The 21,095-nt window shown below is 37.9% G+C and overlaps 2 protein-coding genes and 2 long non-coding RNA genes across 5 annotated transcripts; all 4 read right to left on the bottom strand.

The window, feature by feature from the left end:
* Positions 1 to 1,569: 1,569 nt before the first annotated feature.
* On the bottom strand, positions 1,570 to 4,202 carry LOC144632760 (uncharacterized). Its single transcript, XR_013566940.1, has 2 exons — positions 4,116 to 4,202; positions 1,570 to 2,263 (listed from the first exon to the last, which is right to left on the bottom strand). It is a non-coding gene; the product is annotated as an uncharacterized LOC144632760 (long non-coding RNA).
* Positions 4,203 to 5,122: 920 nt separating this feature from the next.
* On the bottom strand, positions 5,123 to 13,402 carry LOC144632968 (uncharacterized). 2 transcript variants are annotated; one of them, XM_078491726.1, is made up of 3 exons: positions 13,281 to 13,402; positions 12,216 to 12,632; positions 5,123 to 5,289 (listed from the first exon to the last, which is right to left on the bottom strand). In XM_078491726.1, exons 1-2 carry the CDS (start codon positions 13,299 to 13,301, stop codon positions 12,249 to 12,251), a joined length of 405 nt encoding a protein of 134 aa, XP_078347852.1. In that variant the 5' UTR covers positions 13,302 to 13,402; the 3' UTR covers positions 5,123 to 5,289; positions 12,216 to 12,248. The 2 variants fall into 2 exon arrangements, with proteins under 2 accessions (XP_078347852.1, XP_078347851.1); XM_078491725.1 differs by lacking the exon at positions 5,123 to 5,289 and having other exon boundaries at positions 12,016 to 12,632.
* LOC144632969 (uncharacterized) lies at positions 5,123 to 15,647 on the bottom strand. Its single transcript, XR_013566973.1, has 3 exons — positions 15,545 to 15,647; positions 14,373 to 14,834; positions 5,123 to 5,256 (listed from the first exon to the last, which is right to left on the bottom strand). It is a non-coding gene; the product is annotated as an uncharacterized LOC144632969 (long non-coding RNA).
* Positions 15,648 to 19,499: 3,852 nt separating this feature from the next.
* LOC144633071 (uncharacterized) lies at positions 19,500 to 20,707 on the bottom strand. The gene is made up of 2 exons (XM_078491843.1): positions 20,530 to 20,707; positions 19,500 to 20,355 (listed from the first exon to the last, which is right to left on the bottom strand). The coding sequence occupies exons 1-2, from the start codon at positions 20,532 to 20,534 to the stop codon at positions 19,749 to 19,751; spliced, it is 612 nt and encodes a 203-aa protein (XP_078347969.1). The 5' UTR covers positions 20,535 to 20,707; the 3' UTR covers positions 19,500 to 19,748.
* Positions 20,708 to 21,095: the final 388 nt, after the last annotated feature.

Here is a 21,095-nt window from a genome sequence, read left to right as displayed (position 1 = left end):
GCCTTTTTGTCTGAGACAGACAAAACCTAATCTCGTAAAAAGAGAGGAGAAATTCTAGCTGTTACAAAATTAAATTAACAATTATCCCACAGCTCGCGTGGAATATCGCCTGATACTAAACTGGCGAGACCTAGGCCGAGTTAGCTAAAATCAAACGATATTCCGTAATTGTTTTATAATTCTATTATTCAACAAATTATCGACGAAAATATTTTATAGCTAAACAAATACTGTGGTTGTGGAGGCTTTGCAAGACGTTGGACGTTTCCTTCTTCTAAATAGCTTCTGTGGGTCATAACCATACATATACAGATATTGTATCGTCACTGAAGAAAAAAAACACCTTTTCAGTCTATTATTGGCATAGGTAATGGTACTTCTCTAGCGCATTTCCCGAAGCTCAATGCACTTCACAGTTTCAGCATGGGGTGTTGAATTTTACGGTTAAAGGTTAAAATTTTGGCTTTTTTACGGCTAACGGTTAATTTATTTTCATTATCGTTTACAGAAGTGAAAAGTAATTTCCATTGTTCTTAAAGTTAAAAATTAATTTCAATTATTGAAAAACATATTTTAGGTCTTGGAAACATTCAGGGACAATGAAGCGATCTAGTCTGTTTTATTTTAAGTTAATTACTGATCGATTTTTTTCAGGTTAGCATATTTTACAGCTAACGGTTAGAAATTTCCAATTTTTACGCCTAACGGCTAAATTTTTGGCCATTTTACGGCTAACGGTTAACCCCATTGAGATCCTCATGTATGTGATCTCGTCCTACCACCCATCCCATCATGATGGATGCAAATGAATAGCCCATTCCACAACACAGGGAACTCCATGCCCTTCTCTTTACGATAAGTGTGTGGGTTCTTTAACGTCCCCTGCTGGCCATAACACTGAATCGAAGATGCAGAACTGAGGAAACGTTTAGCACGGGGAGGCTCCGCCCCGAGGTCCAACCCCTTACCCTTTTATATACCATTTTGACAGAAAAGGCACCCCTTTCGTATACCTAACAGACATGGCATAGGCCTAAAACAGGAAGTCTTGATACCATTTTTATGTAGCGTTCAATAAATTTAAATGATACAGCCATAAGATGCGTCTGTTTGAAATATTTTGATTGAAGGCCCTTTTTAATATCTTTATGACCGATAACCCTACCCTTTTATATACCTAAACTTGTGAAATCCCTACCCAGCTTTTATATACCTGAAGCATGAAAAAAGTTTTCCCTTTCGGGCGGAGCCTCCCCGTATAGGGCATTATAGGGAGTACCCCCCCCCTTTCCCCGGGGTGAGACGGCGCCTACGCCTTATCGTCCTTATCCGAGAAGACTAGAACACCTAACCATTTGCAGATGTCAGTGCAAAGGCAGTACATTCTACTTAATTACTTTAAGACCCTGAGTGTTTGTCCGGTCTTGACGTCGAACCCGAGACCTCCCGCACGACAGTCCGGCGCTCTATCAACTGAGCTAACCGGTCGATAAATACTAACCGATAAATACTGTAATAAATGCAAAACTCCCAAAATCACTTTCCGTTTTCGTTTTCACTCGTAGTACCTCTTTGTGAGAACTTTATTGATCCTTGGTTGTCTTACATGGACTCGGTGTAAATTATAATAATTACATATTAATGACATAATATTTATTATATAAACAAAACATTTTCATTGGAAATGCATGGAAGCATTTGTAAATGGTTACTTAGTCAGTCTCACACCAGTTGGGATTCTTTATAAGTTCGTATTCAGGTAAAAATATTGCTGTCTACTGTTTAGCATATTAGCGGGCAATACTTTAACGGCTTAAATACAATAACACTTTTTGCCTGACTGCGGAAAACTCCCACAGCAGTTAAAGATAGTTAACTATGCACAGCCACAGTCCGTGGGATACGTAGCCCCGCATTTCGTAAAAAACGTGTACGCAGTTGTTTTACATTTTTTGTATCCCGATTTAAGTATAGATAAATGACAGGATGTGAGACTAGACTCGCGACATTTGACAATTGTGTATTTCGACCCTGAGCAAGTAATAATAGTCGAATTCTCAATGCACGAGCGTTCCCTGGTGTCGATATTTACGGTTTCTGCCGAGTCTTCGTTTTCTGCCATGTTTCCCTCGGGAAGATAGTGGTGCTTGCCAACATCCTCACCTCTTGGCACATCATCTGTCAAACTGGACAGCGGTAGCTGGTCGTCATTATCCCTGTACCTTGCCACAGAAAGGTGGAGTGAAAGAAACACGGGAATCATCTGTGATGGCGAAGAAGGAATGTGAGTATGATTAAACCCGCAAATAAAACGACAAGATCTATCATGTACACTTAGCGTTTAACTAGGGGCATTCTCAGTTCGAGCAAACACGATGCATTGCGCACGCGCTGAGTTTCCATCTAATTGCGTGGCTTCCCTATTTAGGTGCGCGTAGTGAAATTTGTGGAACGGGCTAGTTCATTTTTAACGACAACCGATATCTCAACATTGTCACAAGATATCAGATACTGCATTTATAAACTGGACTCAACAAATACATATAGGTTATTCACCAGCCGGGAGGTCCGTATTGGGAAAAACTGTGCCCGAGGTCTTGGATACCGCGGCCGAGGGCGGTTCCAAGACCGAGGGCACAGTTTTTCCAAATACGGACCGACCTAGGCTGGTGAATAACGTTTTTATTTTTTTCCCACTTTATTTGTTTTTAAAAGAAACCTAGAAAGATTGTGTCACAAAATCTTTGTTTGTATACGCGCGCCATTTAATTTCAATGTTGAGTCGATCGACGGGTAAGAAAGAGTGTAAAATGCTGTTTGTTATTTCGTTCGAAATAAATTAAATGAACCGTATTTACAGAAAGGTTCAGCATATTAAATTAACACTGAAGAGATTCAATCAAAGAAATTGAAGTAGTAAATATATCATAAAAATGTAGCCAAAGCATTATCATTGACAAAACTAAACGCCGATTCCGGCTTCCCGATGAATGTTTTCAGTGATAAAGAACTCTGTTCGCAGGATGCTAAGTTTGAGAATTTCCCGAAAAAAAAACTATCTGACGGAAAGACAGCTCCGGTATAGCTATACACACTTGTATTTCACGAATTAATAAGCTCTGCGTTGATTTCCAGCATAATTATTTTGTGATAAACAGTGCGAAAGTGAAACTAAATGAATTGCTAAGCTTGGACGTACGGCACAATATTGTCAGAATTATTTTGGCTGTTTTTAATTAACGAATCTCATTTTCTTGAATGATGGCAAGTAGTGTTTTGTTTTGGCAAAGAAGTGGCCGATAAAAAGACAGTTTTTACTCAAAATTGAAGTTTAAAACCGGCGCAGCTTATCGTATTAAAATGGCGTGCAAATGATTGCAAAATGCACAAACAACCACAAACTCAACAAACTATCAACTAGAACTTAATTTGTCGGTAAACAAATCAACACTCGCCTTTAGAAGAACTTCGAGGCCTTTAATTCCACTTCTATTCTGTCTTTTCGCATTTACAACAGTTGGTGAGCGGCTATTTCGATTTTGCTGAGCAAATCTTTCATTTGTTCGTTCGTACAACGCTGCAAAATGATTCCGCGCGGAAAGTACACTCGACGATTCATCTCGCAACGGATACCGCCCGCTGTCGAGGGCCGGATTGGAGAATACCGCCCGCTCCCGGAACCAATCAGATCGCAGGATTTGTAGAATACCGCCCGCTCACGAACAAAGAAAAAAATAAATTTAATAATCGATTTGACGGTATTATTGAAAAAAAAAAATGTTATCGTCTGCTTTCATTGTTTATCTCCTAAATGAATAGTGAGACAATTCTCTTTTCACAGCGACTACGATTTGGTTAAAAGTTATGCCGTTCTACAACAACCATATTGTTGGAAAAACTTAACTCAAATCAAGAGAAGTACAACCTCCTTCTCTTGACAAATACGGCCACAAATTGTTACTCCAGTGTGCTTTCTAGCTATCGTATTACCGAACAACTGAAAACGAAATTTATCTTCCACATGTTCCCCTTCTTTTTCCACCATTTCGTTTACGAGGAACAAAAACTCACAGCTGAAGGTACTAGAGGCACTAAACAGGTCCATGTACACTTACGTATTTGAGCAAACGTAGCATTTCAGTGTTACTCGTCCGTTCAGAAAAGATGTTGCTGCTCCTTGCATCAACCGAGTGAAAGAAAACTAGTGGTAGGTTGCAAGCCGTTCCGATATTTATTTATTTTAAGCATCGCCAAATGGCTTTTTACAGTTTTATGCTTTTATTCTTAGACGTTTTGCCAAGGGCCGCTCTTGAACGCTCACTCACTGTAAAGAGTTGCTCTCTGAATGGTGACGAATTCCGGTCTCGTCGCATTTCCCAGAAGTTGCATGCATACGTCACGGAAGTTGAAGGTGGGCGGTACAGGGCGGCTCTAAGACACTCTTTTTTTCTATAAGAATGTATTTTATAAGAATATCGAGGCTAAAATTTGCTAAGTTTTAAGAATATTTTAAGAATAAACCTGAGTCTTTGAAAAGAATATAATTTTGTGTGTTGTAAATTTGTAAATACAAACACCTATATGTTTTCAACTAAAACGCAAAAAAATTCTTCCTTTCTCTAAACGGCAAAACTGACCAACAAAACGGTAACAAAAGCAGCACTATCCGTATGCTTGATGCTATAAACATTTCTGCAAGAAGTTATACACCAAACACTTAGCTTGTAATTCGGATACCCCAGTACATTGTAAAATGGAAATGTCATACGCTATAATCTAAGAATATTCCCAGGAAAATTTTCAGCCTAAACTTGTCAGAAAAATAAGAATATTCAGCCTGGGCCAGAAAAACAATATTCTTATAGAAAAAAAATAGTGTAAGCTGTATGGTATTTTTAACTGTGTATTTGTTTAGTTTCGCAACAAACAACAAATACATGGCTGGTTGCCTTACTTCAGGTGGCTAGAAGATTGACTTGAGCTTAGACAAAGTTGACAATTTGAAGAACTGATCATGTAGTGAAACGAAACATAAAACATAGGTATTTACTTTCCCTTTGTATTTTCACTGGAAGTACCTCTTTAAATAATTTTATTGATCCTTGGTTGTCTTACATTGTCCTGCCATAATAATTATTACTTAAACAAAGCATTTGTATCGGAAATGCATTGAAACTTTTCTACCTGAAATAGTCACTTGGCTAGTTTCACACCATTTGAGATTCTTTACAAGTTCGTATTCAGGCAGAATTTTCGCTGTCTACCGTTGAACATATTTGAGCGCAATACCTCGATCGGCTTAAACACAGTAACTCTTTAATTAGTATGCCGGATTGCCGAAAAATCCTAAGAAAAGTTAATATGCACAGATGCATTTCGTGGGATACAAGTGCCCGCACATCGGAAAATACGTGTACACCGGTTTACATTTTTTGAATCCCCAATAAGGTATAGATGGATGGCAAGATGTGAGGCTAGACTTGCGACATGTGACAATTCTGTATTTCGCCCCTGAGCAAAATATGACATGCGAACTCTCAACGCACGAGCGTTCCCTGGTGTCAATGTCTTCGGGTCTTCGCCGAGTCTTCGTTCGCCGCCATGTCCCCCTCGGGAAAAAAGTAGCGCTGGCCAGCGTCTTCATTGCGTGGCGCATCATCAGTCAAACTGGACAGCGGTAGCTGGTCGTAGTTCGCCCTGTACCTTGCCACAGAAACTTGGAGTGAAAGAATCAGTGGTATTATCTGTGGATCGCAAAAAAGGAATATTTCGAACTCCCGCTATTTCGAACTATTTTTTGTTTCCCCAGACGGTTCGAAATAACGGGGTTCAACTGTAAATATATACAATAAAGAGCGATACTTAAGCTTGTTCACAATCAACAAGAGAGACTATAGGCTTTTTAAGTTCGTCCGAAACTAATGCGTAGAGCTCGCTTTCATCGGGCAACGGTTTCTCAACTCAAGTGCCCGGGTGCTGAAATTTGTAGTAAAATAATGGAACACGCTTGATCCCAGACATTTTGACGCCCTGACGCCCATTATCGTACCAAACCATTACGTTTCAAGAGAAAAACGTACTGACAACCGAAAATACTTTCTAAAGACAAGAAAGAATAAACTTACGTATGCGAGTAACCGTAGCATTTCTCTGTTTCTGATGTTGTTGCTGCTTGCACCGACCAACTGAATGAAATGAGCGGCTGGTTTCAGCCAGTCGTCCCAATCATGATATTTATTCACTAATAGAGTATTAAGATGACATTTAACAGTTTTATGTTGTCATCAAGAGACATTTTGTTTAGAGCAACCCTTGAACAGTCACTCAAACCTCTTTGAAAAACTTGCACTGGCTATACGCAAAGCAGTTGGTTATGCTAGTGTTATATTATGTTCTTAAGAGACTAAGAACTAAACGTTTATTTTGTTTAGCTTTCTTTTGCTGGTGAGACGGATTTTTCAATCTGCCTTGTTTCATATTGTCCGTTTCGTGATGTATTCAGCAATAAACGTTATGTTACTTAAGTACCAGTGAGGACGACCTGGAGGACGACTGCCTTTCACTTAAAAAACTTATTCACCGAATGAGGTGTCTTATTCTTAGGGATACATGTCAAAGCTTTTGGGTATGCAAGAAAAAATGTTTAGTAAAAAGCCTCCTCTTGCGCAACTAAAATTGGCCCAAAGAGGTAATTGAAGGTTTGTAGTTAAAGCGCCAGATAAGGACAAAGTGTACGTTTCGGCTATCTGCCCACGTATTGAACATCTGTTGAGAAAGTTATTCCAGTTTTCTTTTTAACAAAAGCACAGGAACTAAAAAGTTATTAAATGCATTTTAGAGAATTTTTTTTTTATGGAAGTGGAAAACAAAACTATACAGTTTTACTTTCATTTGGTAAAAAAGAACTGTACTTTTATAAGTGTTCTGAATGTGTCGGGCAAAACTTCGCGTGTAAAACGTTCGATTGGGAACCTCCTGTTTGAACATCTGTTGAGAAAGTAATTTTAGTTTCCTTTTTAGCAAAACACAGGAACTAAAACTGCGAATTTTTTTTTATGGAAGTGGAAAACAAAACTAACAGTTTTACTTTCATTTGGTAAAAAAGAACTGTACTTTTATAAGTGTTCTGAATGTGTCGGGCAAAACTTCGCGTGTAAAACGTTCGATTGGGAACCTCCTGTTTGAACATCTGTTGAGAAAGTAATTTTAGTTTCCTTTTTAGCAAAAGCACAGGAACTAAAACGTTTTTAAATAGCATTTTAGAGAATATTTTTTTGTGGAAGTGGTAAAAACTAAAGTTTTTCTTTCATTTGGTAAAAAAGAACTGTACTTTATAAGTGCTCTTAATGTGTCGGGCAAACCTTGGCGTTTAAAACGTTCGATTGCCGGAAACCTCCTGTTTCTTTTATTTCTAGCCTCACGAGGCCTCCGGGCACGCGAGGCTTGTTTACGCTTGTTGGCACTTTGCGCGTCGCCTGTAATTTTTTCCAGGGAAAAAGAGATTTTTATTACAGTCTTAAATGAACCCCGACGTAGTCAAACGAAATTAGTTCGATCGATAATTGTTGTAGCTAAAATTGGTCGAAGTATTGGGCTAATGTTTTGAGTCGACAACTCTGGGCATGAAGAAATGTTATACTGTCATGCATGTCAATTCACGGAAAAGCAACTATGAAGCGTTTAACACCAAATGAATAAAAACGGTCAACGGGGCAATTGAAATTTTTCGTTTACTCCAGTCATTGTGTCTCAAGAGTCTCGATAAGATTTCGTTTTACCAGCTTTTTGACGTTATCTTAAAATGAGACTGCTAATGGCTTTAATGGGCAAGGCGGCTTAAATAGACCCAATTCACGAAAATTAAATCTCCGAACAAGAAATTGCTTTTAAACATGTATTTTTAAACATTTCTGCAAGACCTGTTCCTGTTTGCAAAGGGAAGAACTACTCCATGACTTATTTCATCGGTAATTTGAATAGAAAAAAAACGAGCTACAGTCAACTCTCGTTATTAAAGCGGACACGCTCGGGGCGTCGTTTAGCGTCCGTAATAGGGGGAGTCCGTAAAAACGGGATTCATTTCCAGTCAAACCTTATTCGCTCGGGATCTGGATTTTGTCCGTAATAGCGAGCGTCCGCAATAGCGGGGTGTCCGCAAGGCGAGAGTTGACTGTACTTAATTTCGAGCAGCTACCAGCTGTTTTACCACGGTATTGTGTTTTATAATACGTGCAAACTCTGTAAAGTTAAACACTTCATTTAAGATATTCCTCGAGGCTTAGGGCCATTGCAGAATTTGGCGATCTTTCGTCAGCCTGAAGTCCACAATAAACAACCTCGACGTTCTTAAGCGATAAAGATATTTTTATCCATACAGATAAGCAAAGCCGAATTTTTTTTATTATGAAACGTTGTTGGTTTTGTGTAAAATGTTAATAACAACAACCTGCTACGAATGTTTCAGGGCTTTTCAGTAACTATTTACAATAAAAAAAAATAAAACTACGTAACTCCTAATATTTACAAATAAAATTAATAATGATTAAAAATTTAAAAGAAGATGATCCGTAAGGTTTGTTTTTAAAGAGTTCAGAGATTTAGCGTTTTTGATGTAATATTTCAAGTGTTTTTTTGCGAGTGTTTCATCGGGGTTTCCAAACACGAGAAAACTGATGAAAGAACGAGGCCTGTGTTTGGAAACCCCGATGAAACACGAAGCACGAGTTTTTGAAATAGCTTCTCAATCGGTGCCTAATTGCAAACAAAATATATTATTCACGAAAACTTAATTTTTTATTTCTTTTAATTTGTTTAATAGACCATTTGCATTATGACGTAAAAGCGCAAAGACTTCTGGTAGTTGTAGTTATGTTCGCGGGAAATTTTGAATCGTCATCAAGCCCGCCTGCCCAAGAAAATCGTGATGGAGATAAAGAAAAATACTCTCACCGAAGAAGAAGTCCCTGGGGAGACATTTAAAGCGCAAAAAGCAACCTCTCAGTATAAAACCAAGTCCGTTAAAATGAAAAAAAAAGTTATGCAAGAAATTGTATATTTTCTGGGTTGCATTTTGTAGTGAAGTTTCAACGAGTGTTTCCTCCACTCGAGTCTGCACGGTTATTTAATTAAATTCCTAAAAACTTTTGCTTGCCAGGTATTCTCAAATAATATACGAAGACGCAATATTTTACCCTTTCTAAACATGGGGGAGTACAGTACATGATGTCTTCACTCGTAAAAATCTTTGAGGTTCACCTTTCGAGTCTCAAAAGTATTATCGTTCATCAACAAGATTATGGAAATAAAATTATATTTGCTCGCACGGCCCTCGCTCGGATTGAAACCACAGCTGTCACAACTGCTACTCGACGAGTTGACATTTCCAGCACAAAAACAAGAAAACTTCTTTGGTAAAGAATATAAATTTGACGAAAACAGAAATACAATTTTAAGATAAAAAACAAATAATCTGTATTCACCTGCACAGGGTAGTTTTGATTGATCAGCTTAAAACTGTTTATGATTGATCCTTCATGATTCATCGATGAAGCTCGATTGAACGAGGAAAATTATTTGACTCGTTTCTCTGTCCCACTGTAAAAATAAATTAAACTGACCGTCCCGCCGAACAATCATGATATATGGTAAATTTTCTAAGCTTTTCAGTGAAGAATTTATTCACCTGCGATCGATGGAAGCGATCGTTTGTTGAACGTCTGCAAATAGATGATGAACAAAGTCAATCTTTGTCTTGCTTTCACTTGATTCCACACAAATTTAGTTATATCCTAGACTCGTCCTTTCAAACAATCTGTTTCCAGTGCGCGATGTTTTAAAGCTGTGATATTAGGCTAAAATTATTTATGAAGAGAAGTTGTCGGCCGCGATGAATGAATTTCTACCAAGTCAACTCCGCCGCACACTGTACTTGAACACGAACAACATTTGTTTGTCTGTCTTGGTTAAAACACAGAACTCAGTCATTTTTCATTTCAAAGCTATCATCCTGTTTTCTATATTTTTGACAGGTTACTAAAAAAAATAAATGTATAAACAAATTTCGAAGCGACAAGAGCGTAAACTTTAATAGCAGCAGCTCAACTTCACATCAAAATAAAAGTCCTGGATGTCCATCTTTACGCTTGGCTGCCCTTAGCCAATCATAAGGCAGAAATGGGTTTTTCCCGCGAAACTAACTACAACTACCAGAAGTCATTGCGCTTTTACGTCATAATGCAAATGGTCTATTAGCGTACAGTTTGCAATCGGGGCCTTAATTAGCGCATAGTTTGTGATGATTATGTAAGATCCGTGTTTTTCACAACTAAGCTTGTTTACTTCAAGCCACCACAATTTGCATGCAGTGGCGTCCTGCTAGTTTTGAAACGCGGACGGGTTAGCTGAGGATGAATATCGCCGATTTCGGCCGCCCAAAAATGTGCAAGAAAAATCCTTGCTTGCACAGTCAAAGCATAGTGGACAAGTGAGCCGTTGAGGTTTTGAGAATCGAACTTGCCAAACAGCGCGCGAGCAAAAATCCCTTTAAGCTTCTTTACTTGCTTCTTTACTTCTTTACTCTTTACTTGTTCACCGCGTGCAAAGTCTTGAAGAAAGTTGGAGAACCTGCATGGTCTGTCTTTAAAATATTGGCTCACAAAATTCGTTCACCAAAAACTCGGTTGGTAATAAGAACGGTGGCCGATCGCAACGAGATGTTCTGTTCAGGAATGTTTCTGAATTGCACTAGCACTGTAAACGTAAATTTTAGAGTGATTCTACTTAACCCGTGAAACAGAAGCTCGGCTATTCAGTCGGTGTTTGTGTCATTAATATTTCAATTAGGATTACCCCGCATCACAAGGGTTTGACGTTTTATCAAACTCTAGAGTTTGATATTTCATCAAACTATCGTGGAAAGGCCTCTGTCCTGTGCTTCATCGGGGTTTCAAACCACACGCACCTGACCAAATTGGCGTATCCTGATTGGCTTGTCAATAATGAAATATTAATGAGTTTGAGAATTTAATGTCAAGGCAGTTCCAAAGGTTTACGGCTCTGTAGGTGAATGTTCTTTGGCCTGCAGCGGTCCTGAACAGCGGAATATGCAAGCTTTGTTGTTGGCGGGTTTCTCGTCCATGAACATCAGACCTTTTACAAAACTTGTTGCTTAGACATTTGTACGTTAATACTGAATGCCACAAATCCCAAATCCCAAAAGGGTCACGAAATTAGTAAGACTACCAGTTTCATGACTATCATGTCTTTATGTAAATGCCTTTATGTGAAATTTATATGGAAATCCTTTGAGAGAGTTATTTTAGTTCCCTTTTTAACAAAAGCACAGGAACTAAAAAGTTATAAATTCATTTTAGAGAAGTTTTTTTTTAGTGGAAGTGGAAAACTTCGTCAGTGGCAGTATTTAATACAAATTTCATCACGCTTTGTGACATCCATTTCGTTCCACGACCATTTTTAACAATTGACCTACTGTATTGGTGATACAACATTGTAAAGGCCCAGGTCATTTAATTGAAGACATCCATGTTGCGGTGGTGAAATCGGGTTTAGTAAAGAGGGATGTCTGACGTACAGCGCGAGGAGATGAGGTATATCTTTATATTTAGGACACTTGCTCCTCTCGGGGCAACTGCAATTTGTCCTTTCTTTGATCGTCCAAACGCGAAACGTGTAGAAAATCCATAATTGGAAACTTCAGCAATCCGCGCTCCCTTTTAGTGAAAAATGGGGCGTGCTAAGAACCAGTCAAATTCGAGAATTTTGTTATAGTTATGATAAGTTGGAAAAGACGTTAGGACATTTTCTTCTTCTAAAGCTGGAATAGCTCCTGGATCATAACCGTACATACAGTTAGTGTATATTTTGTGAAGAGAAAAAACACGTTTTCAGTCCATTATTGACTCTTATAATAATGCTCTGATTAATACTCTGATAAAATTAATACTGAAATTAATACAAAACTCCCACAATCATTTTCCGTTTATTTCCACTCGTAGCACCTCGTTGAAAGAATTTTATTGATCCTTGGTTGTCTTACATGGACTCGGTGTAAATCATAATAATTACATATTAATGACAAAATATTTATTATATAAACAAAACATTTTCATCGGAAATGCATGAAAACATTTGTAAATAGTTACTTAGTCAGTCTCAGTCTTTGTCTGTCTACTGTTTAGCATATTAGTGGGCAATACCACGGCTGGCTTAAATACAGAAAAATCCCACATCTATGCACAGACACAGTCCGTGGCATGAGGTTCCCCGCACTGCGGAAAGAGTCTGTACACCGGTTTACATTTTTTGAATCCCCAATAAAGTATGGATGAATGACAGGATGTGAGACTAGACTCGCGACATTTGACAATTGTGTATTTGGACCCTGAGCAAGTAATAATAGTCGAACTCTCAATGCACGAGCGTTCCCTGGTGTCGATATCTACGGTTTCTGCCGAGTCTTCGTTTTCTGCCGTATCCCCCTCGGGAAGATAGTAGTGCTTGCCAACATCCTTAACACGTGGCACATCATCAGTCAAACTGGACAGCGGTAGCTGGTCGTAATTTTCCCTGTACCTCGCCACAGAAAGGTGGAGTGAAAGAAACACTGGAATCACCTGTGATGGCGAAGAAGGAATGTGAGTATGATTAAACCCGCAAATAAAACGACAAGCTTTATCGTGTACACTTATCGTTTAACTAGGGGCATTCTTTGTTCGAGCAAACACGATGCATTGCGCACGCGCTGAGTTTCCATCCAATTGCGTGGCTTCCCCATTTAGGTGCGCGTACTGAAACTTGTGGCAAATTGAACGCGCTAGTTCAGTTTAAACGACAACCGATATCTCAACATTGTCACAAGATATCAGATACTGCATTTATAAACTGGACTCAACAAATACATTTAATAATCGATTTGACGGTATTATTGAAAAACAAATTGTTATCGTCTGCTTTTTATCTCCTAAATGAATACTGAGACAATTCTCATTTCACAGCGACTATGAATTGGTTAAAAGTTATGCCGTTCTACAACAACCATATTGTTGGAAAAACTTAACTCAAATCAAGAGAAGTACAACCTCCTTCTCTTGACAAATACGGCCACAAATTGTTACTCCAGTGTGCTTTCTAGCTATCGTATTACCGAACAACTGAAAACGAAATTTATCTTCCACATGTTCCCCTTCTTGTTCCATCATTTCGTTTCGGAGGAACAAAAACTCACAGCTGAGATTCTAAAGGACAAAACAGGCCATACTTACGTATTTGAGAAAAAGTAGCATTTCAGTGTTACTCCTCCGTTCAGAAATGATGTTGCTGTTGCTTGCATCAACCGAGTGAAAGAAAGCTAATGCTAAGTTGCAAGCCGTTCCGATATTTATGTATTTTAAGTATCACCAGATGGCTTTTTACAGTTTTATGCTTTTATTCTCAGACTCTTTTCCAAGGGCCGCTCTTGAACGCTCATTCTCTGTAAAGAGCTGCTCTATAAATGGTGACGAATGGCGGTCTCGTCGCATTTATAATTACCGAGGGATGCATACGTCACGGAAGTTGAAGGTGGGCGGTACAGGGAGGCTCTAATGCACTCTTTATGAGAGTATATTTTATAAGAATATCGAGGCTGAAATTTGCGAAATTTTAAGAATATTTTAAGAATAAACCCGAGGCTTAGATTTTGAAAAGAATATTATTTTGTGTGTTAAAAATTTGTAAAAACGAATGCAATTATACGTTTTCAACTAAGACATAAAAGTATATATAGCTTTATAGATTTTGAAAAAAAAGATATAATTTTGTTTGTCGAAAATTTGTAAAAGGGATGCAATTATATGTTTTCAGCTAAAGCGTATAAAGTTCTTCCTCTCTCTAAACGGCAAAACTGACCAACAAAACGGACACAAAAGCAGTACCAGCCGTATGTTTGATGCTAATAAAATTTCTGCAAGCAGTTTTTCACCAAACACTTGTAATGAATACCCCAGTAAATTCTAAAATGGTAATGTCATACGCTATAATCTAAGAATTTTCCCAACAAGATTTCCAGGCTAAAATAGACAGAAAAATAAGAATATTCAGCCTGAGCCGGAAAAACAATATTCTATAGAAAAAAAAAGTGCAAGCTGTAAGGTGCGTTTTAATTGTGTATTTGTTTAGTTTCGCAACAAATACATGGCTGGTTGCCTTACTTCAGTGGCTACTGAGAAGATTGACTTGAGCTTAGACAAAGTTGACCATTTGGAGAACTGATCATGAATGTTGGTGATCATTTCTGCACAGTTTCTTTGCTACTGAAAAGAAACATAAAACATAGGTATTTACTTTCTCTTTGTATATTTTCACTCCCCACCAACAAAGCGCAATACCTCGATCGTCTTAAATACAGCAACTCTTTAATTAGTATGCCGGATTGCCAAAAAATCCTAGAAAGGTTTCTATGCACAGATGCATTCTGTAGGATACGAGTACCCGCACAAAACAGTGAACTCTAGCGGTTTACATTTTTTGAATCCCCAATAAGGTATAGATGGATGGCAAGATGTGAGACTAGAATCGCGACATGTGACAACTCTGTATTTCTCCCCTGCGCAAAATATGATATGCGAACTCTCAACGCACGAGCGTTCCCTGGTGTCGATGTCTACGGTTTCTGCCGAGTTTTCGTTCGCCGCCATGTCCCCCTCGGGAAAAAGGTACCCCTGGCCAGTGTCTTCATTACGTGGCGCATCATCAGTCAAACTGGGCAGCGGTAGCTGGTCGTAGTTCGCCCTGTACCTTGCCACAGAAACTTGGAGTGAAAGAATGAGTGGTATTATCTGTGGATCGCAAAGAAGGAATAAATATAAACAATAAAGAGCAACACTTTAGCTTGCTCACAATCAACAAGAGAGACTAATCAAGGACTATGGGCTGAATTAATTAGTTTTGTTTTATTAAGCTTTGCCAAATGCTTTTTATGAAACTTAATGTTTGCAAAGAAATTACTTTTATGGTTCTAAATAAAAAAAAAAAATAACATTCCTTTATTGCAACCAAATGTGTCTCCTTGGCGTTATAATTTAAAGTTACAAGCAAACGAGACTGACTTTAAAAACTGTTCAGCCCAACAATATTTCTAAAACCCATATCGCAATCCGTTTCAATCTTAGTCACTTTTAGCCATCCGTGCCTTCTTTTGTATTTGCCGTGTTATTAAATTGTTCCTTCACTGTTTTAAGAGGTTTTTTTATATTTCACCGAATTTGATTGTCATTTCTCATGCCTAAATTTGCCTAAAATCCGTGACACAGTCCCTTTTAAGTTCGACCGAAAATTAAATAATGGGTAGAGCCCGCTTTCATCCGAGTATGATTTCTCAACTCAAGTGCCTGTGCTGAAATTTGTAGTAAAATAATGGAACACGCTCTATAACTCCCAGACATTTTGGCGCCCTGACGCTCACTATTATTATACCAAACCATTATGTTTCGAGAAAAGAGCGTACTAACAACCGAAAATACTTAAGGACAAGAAAGAATATACTTACATATGCAAGCAAACGTAGCATTTTTCTATTTCTCTTCTAAAAAAATTCTCTTCTTAAAAAAGATGTTGTTGCTGCTTGCACCGACCAACTGATTGGAATGAGCAGCTGGTTTTGGCTAGTCGTTCCGATCATGATATTTATTTATATATAGTCTTAAGATAACTTTTATCAGTTTTTTGCTGTCATTTTGAGATATTTTGTTTAGAGCAACTCTTGAACAGTCACTCAAACATGTTTGTAAAACTTGCACTGGCTATACGCAAAGCAGTTGGTTATGCTAGTGTTACATCATGCTTTTTAAGAGACAAAATGGAAAATGGGGAGAACTAAACGTTTATTTTGGTAAGCTTTCCAGATTTTCTAACCTGCCTTGTTTTATATTGTCCGTTTCGTGATGCATTCATGCAGCAATAAACGTTATGTTTCTTGAGTACCAGTGGGATCGACTGTCTTTCACTTAAAATACTTATTCACCGAGTGAGGTGTCTTATTCTTAGGGATACACGTCAAAGCTTTTGGGTATGCAGGAAAAATGTTTAGTAAAAAGCCTCCTCTTGCGCAACTAAAATTGGCCCAAAAGCTGATTAAAGGTTTGTAGCGCCAGATAAGAACAAAGTGTTTCGGCTATCTACCCACCTATTGAACATCTGTTGAGAAAGTTATTTTAGTTTCCTTTTTAACAATAGAAGAGGAACTTAAAAGTTATAAAATGCATTTTAGAGAAGAGACTTTTTTTTGTGGTAGTGGAAAACAAAACTACGGTTTTTTTTTCATTTGGCAAAAAAGAACTGTACTTTTATAAGTGTTCTGAATGTGTCGGGCAAAACTTTGCGTGTAAAACGTTCGATTGGGAACCTCCTGTTTGAACATCTGTTGAGAAAGTAATTTTAGTTTCCTTTTTAGCAAAAGCACAGGAACTAAAACGTTATTAAATGCATTTTTAGAAAAGAGACTTTTTTTGTGGTAGTAGAAAACAAAACTACAGGGTTTTTTTCATTTGGCAAAAAAGAACTGTACTTTTATATTATAAGTGCTATGGTTGTGTTGGGCAAACCTTCGCGTGCAAAACGTTCGATTGGGAATCGAACCTCCTGTTTGAACATCTGTTGAGAAAGTAATTTTTTAACAAAAGCACAGGAACTAAAAAGTTATTAAATGCATTTTAGAGAAGATTTTTTTGTGGAAGTGGAAAAAAAACTACAGTTTTTCATTCATTTGGTAAAAAAGAACTGTACTTTTATAAGTGCTCTTAATGTGTCGGGCAAAACATCGTGTGTAAAACGTTCGATTGGGAAACTCCTGTTTCGTTTTTTCCTAGCCTCGCGAGACCTCCGGGCACGCGAGGCTTGTTTACGCTTATTGGCACTTTGCGCGTCGCCTGTAGTTTTTTTCGAGGGAAAAAGAGATTATTTTACAGTCTTAAATGAACCCCGGCGCAGTCAAACGAAATTAGTTCGATGATTGTTGCAGCTAAATTTGATCTACGTATTGGGCTAATGTTTCGAGATAACAACGCCGGGCATAAAGAAATTTTATACTGTCAATTCACGGGAAAGCCACTTTAAAGCGTTAAACACCAAATGAATAAAAACTGTCAACGGGGCAATTGAAATTTCTCTTTTACTCAAGTCATTGTGTCTCAAGAGTCTCGATAAGTTTTCGTTTTAATTTACCAGCTTTTTGACGTCATCTTAAAATGAGACTCTTAATGGCCCTAATGGGTAAGGCGGCTCAAATAGACCCAATGCATGGAAATTAAATCTCCGAGCAAAAAATGCTTTTAAACATGTTTTTTAAACAGGTATTTTTAAACATTTCGGCGAGACGTGTCCCTGTTTGCAAAACGGAAGAAGTACTCCATGACTTATTTCCTCGGTAATTTGAATGAAAAAACGAGCAACTACCAGCTGCCTTTTCACCGTATGGTGTTTAGCTTAAAACGTGCAAGCTCTGTAAAGTTAAACTCTTTTTTAAGATATATTCCATGAGGCTAAGGGCCATTGTAGAATTTGGCATTCTTTCGTCAGCTTGAACTCACAATAAAAAACCTCAACGTTCGTAAGCGATAAAGATATTTTTTATCCATACAGATTAGCAAAACCGACATTTTAAACTGAACGCAGTTGGCTTAGTGTAAAAGTTTGGAGTCACACCATTCATGTTAATAACAACAACCTGGTACGAGTGTTTCGTGTGGGTTGATAAAACACAAATCCGGACATGTGCTATTTCCAGTCTGAGAACAGAGGCGTACTGTCCTCGCCATCTAAAACATTTTAAATAAATGTAAACCTGAACGGCCAAGCTGTCCACAGATTTAAGATATCAGATGTCGTTAAAAGGCTCAGTTAGTTAAAACTGAAACCAATTTTAAGTAAAACAGCTTAAGTGAAACAGCTTTTTACGGTTCCTAATTGGAGTTCTGTATATGATCGCATGAGCGCAAGACACTTTACACTTTCTTAAAAAAGCAAATTAGAAACATTAGACTTAAGAAGGAAATTTTGAAAAAAGGCCGGGACCGAGGTAACTGAAAAGATTCTAAATGCATAGGCAGGTAAAAATAAACGATAATAACGAACGACGTTTCGGAGTCATCATGACTCCATTATCAAGTTAACAAAAAATGAAAAGAATAAACTGTCAGAAAAAGTTTGCTTAAGATTAACATAATAAAATATGCAATGTCACGCAAATAGTTTGGCTCGGATTGAGTCTGATTGGACATTTAGAGATGGTGACAATTCTCTGATTACTAGCATTTCATGCACTAAACAATCAAACTTATTCTTGCACTTCTTGATGACATGAAACTGTTTGTCAAGGTCTTTTGGGACAATAGTTAGTTAGTTGTTAGTTAGTTAGTTTGGGACAATAGTTAGTTAGTTTGGGACAATAGTTAATTTCATGTCATCAAGAAGTGCAAGAATAAGTTTGATTGTTTAGTGCATGAAATGCTAGTAATAAGAGAATTGTCACCATCTCTAAATGTCCAATCAGACTCAATCCGAGCCAAACTATTCGCATGATTTTTAACAAACAGAATTGAAATCTCGCCAATCAAATCAACCGTAGTAAACTCCCTTACAACAAAGGGATTTTAAAACGGTTGATTTGATTTGCTAATTAAATTTCTTTTGTTAAAGATCTAGCCAATCAAATCATGTGTCCCCAGAGCCACTTGTTACTCGTGCCCCAGGCTCACCCGGCTTCCCGACCGAGCTATAAATGGTCACCTTATATTTTATTGTTTCTGATAATTATAACGAGGAAATTTTGTTCATATGTGCGTGCTTTGTGTACAGAGAAAGTCAAACCAAGAATAGAAGCTCGAAGGGCGATATTACATTTTTTTTAAAATAATGATCTTGTAGTTGCATTTTGTCAAAACCTTATTAATTTACGTACCCAAACACTCAGGAAATTATACCGGCCCTAATTCGATTACCATACTGATGGCATATTTTACTAAAGAATATCGCGCAGTGCCCCAAGGTGAGCCTGCTCGCAGGCTAACTAAAGAATAGAAATAGAAACATAATAATAAATGGGAATTTGCAGCCAGTGGCATATCCACAGAGTGGCTTTTGATCCACTGTTGTGATTAAGAATCGAATTAGAATTTAGAAGTCATGCTTTTTGTAGAAGAAGAAAAACCGGAGAACCCGGAGAAAAACCGTCGGGGCAAGAACGTGAACCAACAACAAACTTTATGACGCCGGGTCCTGGAATCGAGCCCAGGCCACATTGGTGGGAGGCGAGTGTTCTCACCACTGCGCCATCCCTGCTCCCAATATTTTTTTATGGCAGTGTTTATGCACCAGTATTTCCGTTATAAATATGCATTATTTGTCGAAATTAAAAGGGACACCCAGCAGCTCACAATAAATTTATTCATACTAAATATGTTTTCCAATATTTCAATTTATGATAATTATTTTACGTTTATGCCGTCATATTTGCATTGTTAGTTTTCTTCTTATCAGGCAATCAATACTCAATGAATTATAAGAGGCACCCAATAAACCCGAGAAAGTGCATCTGCGCGCACACAAAAAGAATACGCTATAGACCTTCGAATTATCGTATTAACTGCAAGAAGAGGCCTAATTTCCCGTGTTGTTCAGTCAGTGTAGCGTAAGCACAATTATTTTGGCGGGAAATGGAAAACACGTCGCGGGAAGCACACCAGCTGTGAATACATTCACTCAATATGGCTACCTCCATTTTTCTCTGTCCCTATGGGAGGTAGTCTAACGGACGTGTCACTAAATTCGATTTCATCAGATTTTGCATGTACGTCCCCCTTCATAAGACCTTGTTCCGTTTTATTAGCACGTTTAGCTCTGTGCGTTCTTTTTCTATAAAGTTTAGGTAGTTTTATGCTCTGCCGCTTCACATACCCTTCGGGTATCTCGGATTTCTCTGTCGTGTGTAAGTAAGGAATGGTATGCCTTTTCTCTTTCCGGGTCCCTTGTTGCAGTTCTTTCTCTAAAGCTTTCTCATTGGCGCCCACAAGTCGAAAATTCCGTTCCATTTCTTGGCTCCAGGTATGCACTTGTTTCTCAAAGCGCTTCGTCAGACCCTGGTTTTTTATTTTGGCGAATTTTGCAGCAAAAACAACATGTCGATTCGGTCGCATGGACAAAATATACTGATCCCTTTGCAGGGCTTCTTGCCTGAGTCTTTCATGTTTTTCTTGCTTCGTTTCGTTCCCTTCGTCCAAAATTGTTGGAGAAATTCGCAGTGTTTTTTTATCTCCTTGTGCTTTTAATCTGTCAAGTATTCTGTTGAAGTCGTCCTCTGAAGGTCTGTAGAAAGAACGAGTCCTTGGAAGTTCATTCGAGTCGTTTTCCATATCAGGATTAATAACCGCCATTTATATTTTTCGAGGTTCTAGTTTGTAACCGCTAGTATTTCCTCCTTTTGAGGATTAAAATACAAGACTGGCCACAAAATTAAATTTATAAAATTAAAATACGAACCTCATTGATATGTTTACGGTGACTTTTCTCGTCAGAAATCGTCGTTGACACGGTAACACCAGCAGGTGGATGTAAAGTTTTCAAACAATTCAAAAACTTCGTGGCTTGAATAATTCAAAACTATCCATGGGATCCCATTCTCAATAATTGCACAACGAGCAAAACGCTTTCTTCGACTGAACAAAAACGCTTTGTGACAAAACTAACATGACAAATTATGATTATTGGCAATAAATTCATAGACTAGCGGATCTTTACAAAGTAACTTGAGCCAGCCTTCTACGAGATGGGAAAATAAATGTCAAAACCTATCAAGATGTGACTGCACTAAATTGAATATACTTCTATAGCTGTCATTATTAATAATTGAAGACAAACAATATACTTCTTTGCAGACATAATTTTCTATGAATATTCCTAGCAATATTGACTTTTCCTTTGTTAAAAGCTTTTATTTTGAAATGTGTTTTAAAAAAACAGTTTCACTTCTGCACAAGACCACGCCAAACATTTTAAGTTTATTGTCGAGAATAATCTCTAGTCCTCTCTAAATCTACAATTTACAG

Source organism: Oculina patagonica, chromosome 12 (genome assembly GCF_052425735.1).
Source record: "Oculina patagonica isolate OP01 chromosome 12, crgOcupat, whole genome shotgun sequence".
Lineage (NCBI taxonomy): Eukaryota > Metazoa > Cnidaria > Anthozoa > Scleractinia > Oculinidae > Oculina > Oculina patagonica.
Note: the sequence above shows the minus strand (reverse complement) of the source record. Positions and strands in the feature narration are given on the sequence as shown.

Excerpts from the sequence above, each read along its gene's own strand:
- LOC144632968 (XM_078491726.1), bottom strand. The coding sequence starts at position 13,301 with ATGCTACTTTTTCTCAAATAC. Across the intron at positions 12,633-13,280 it reads TGCTACTTTTTCTCAAATAC|GTGATTCCAGTGTTTCTTTC; the intron begins GTAAGTATGGCC and ends TCGCCATCACAG.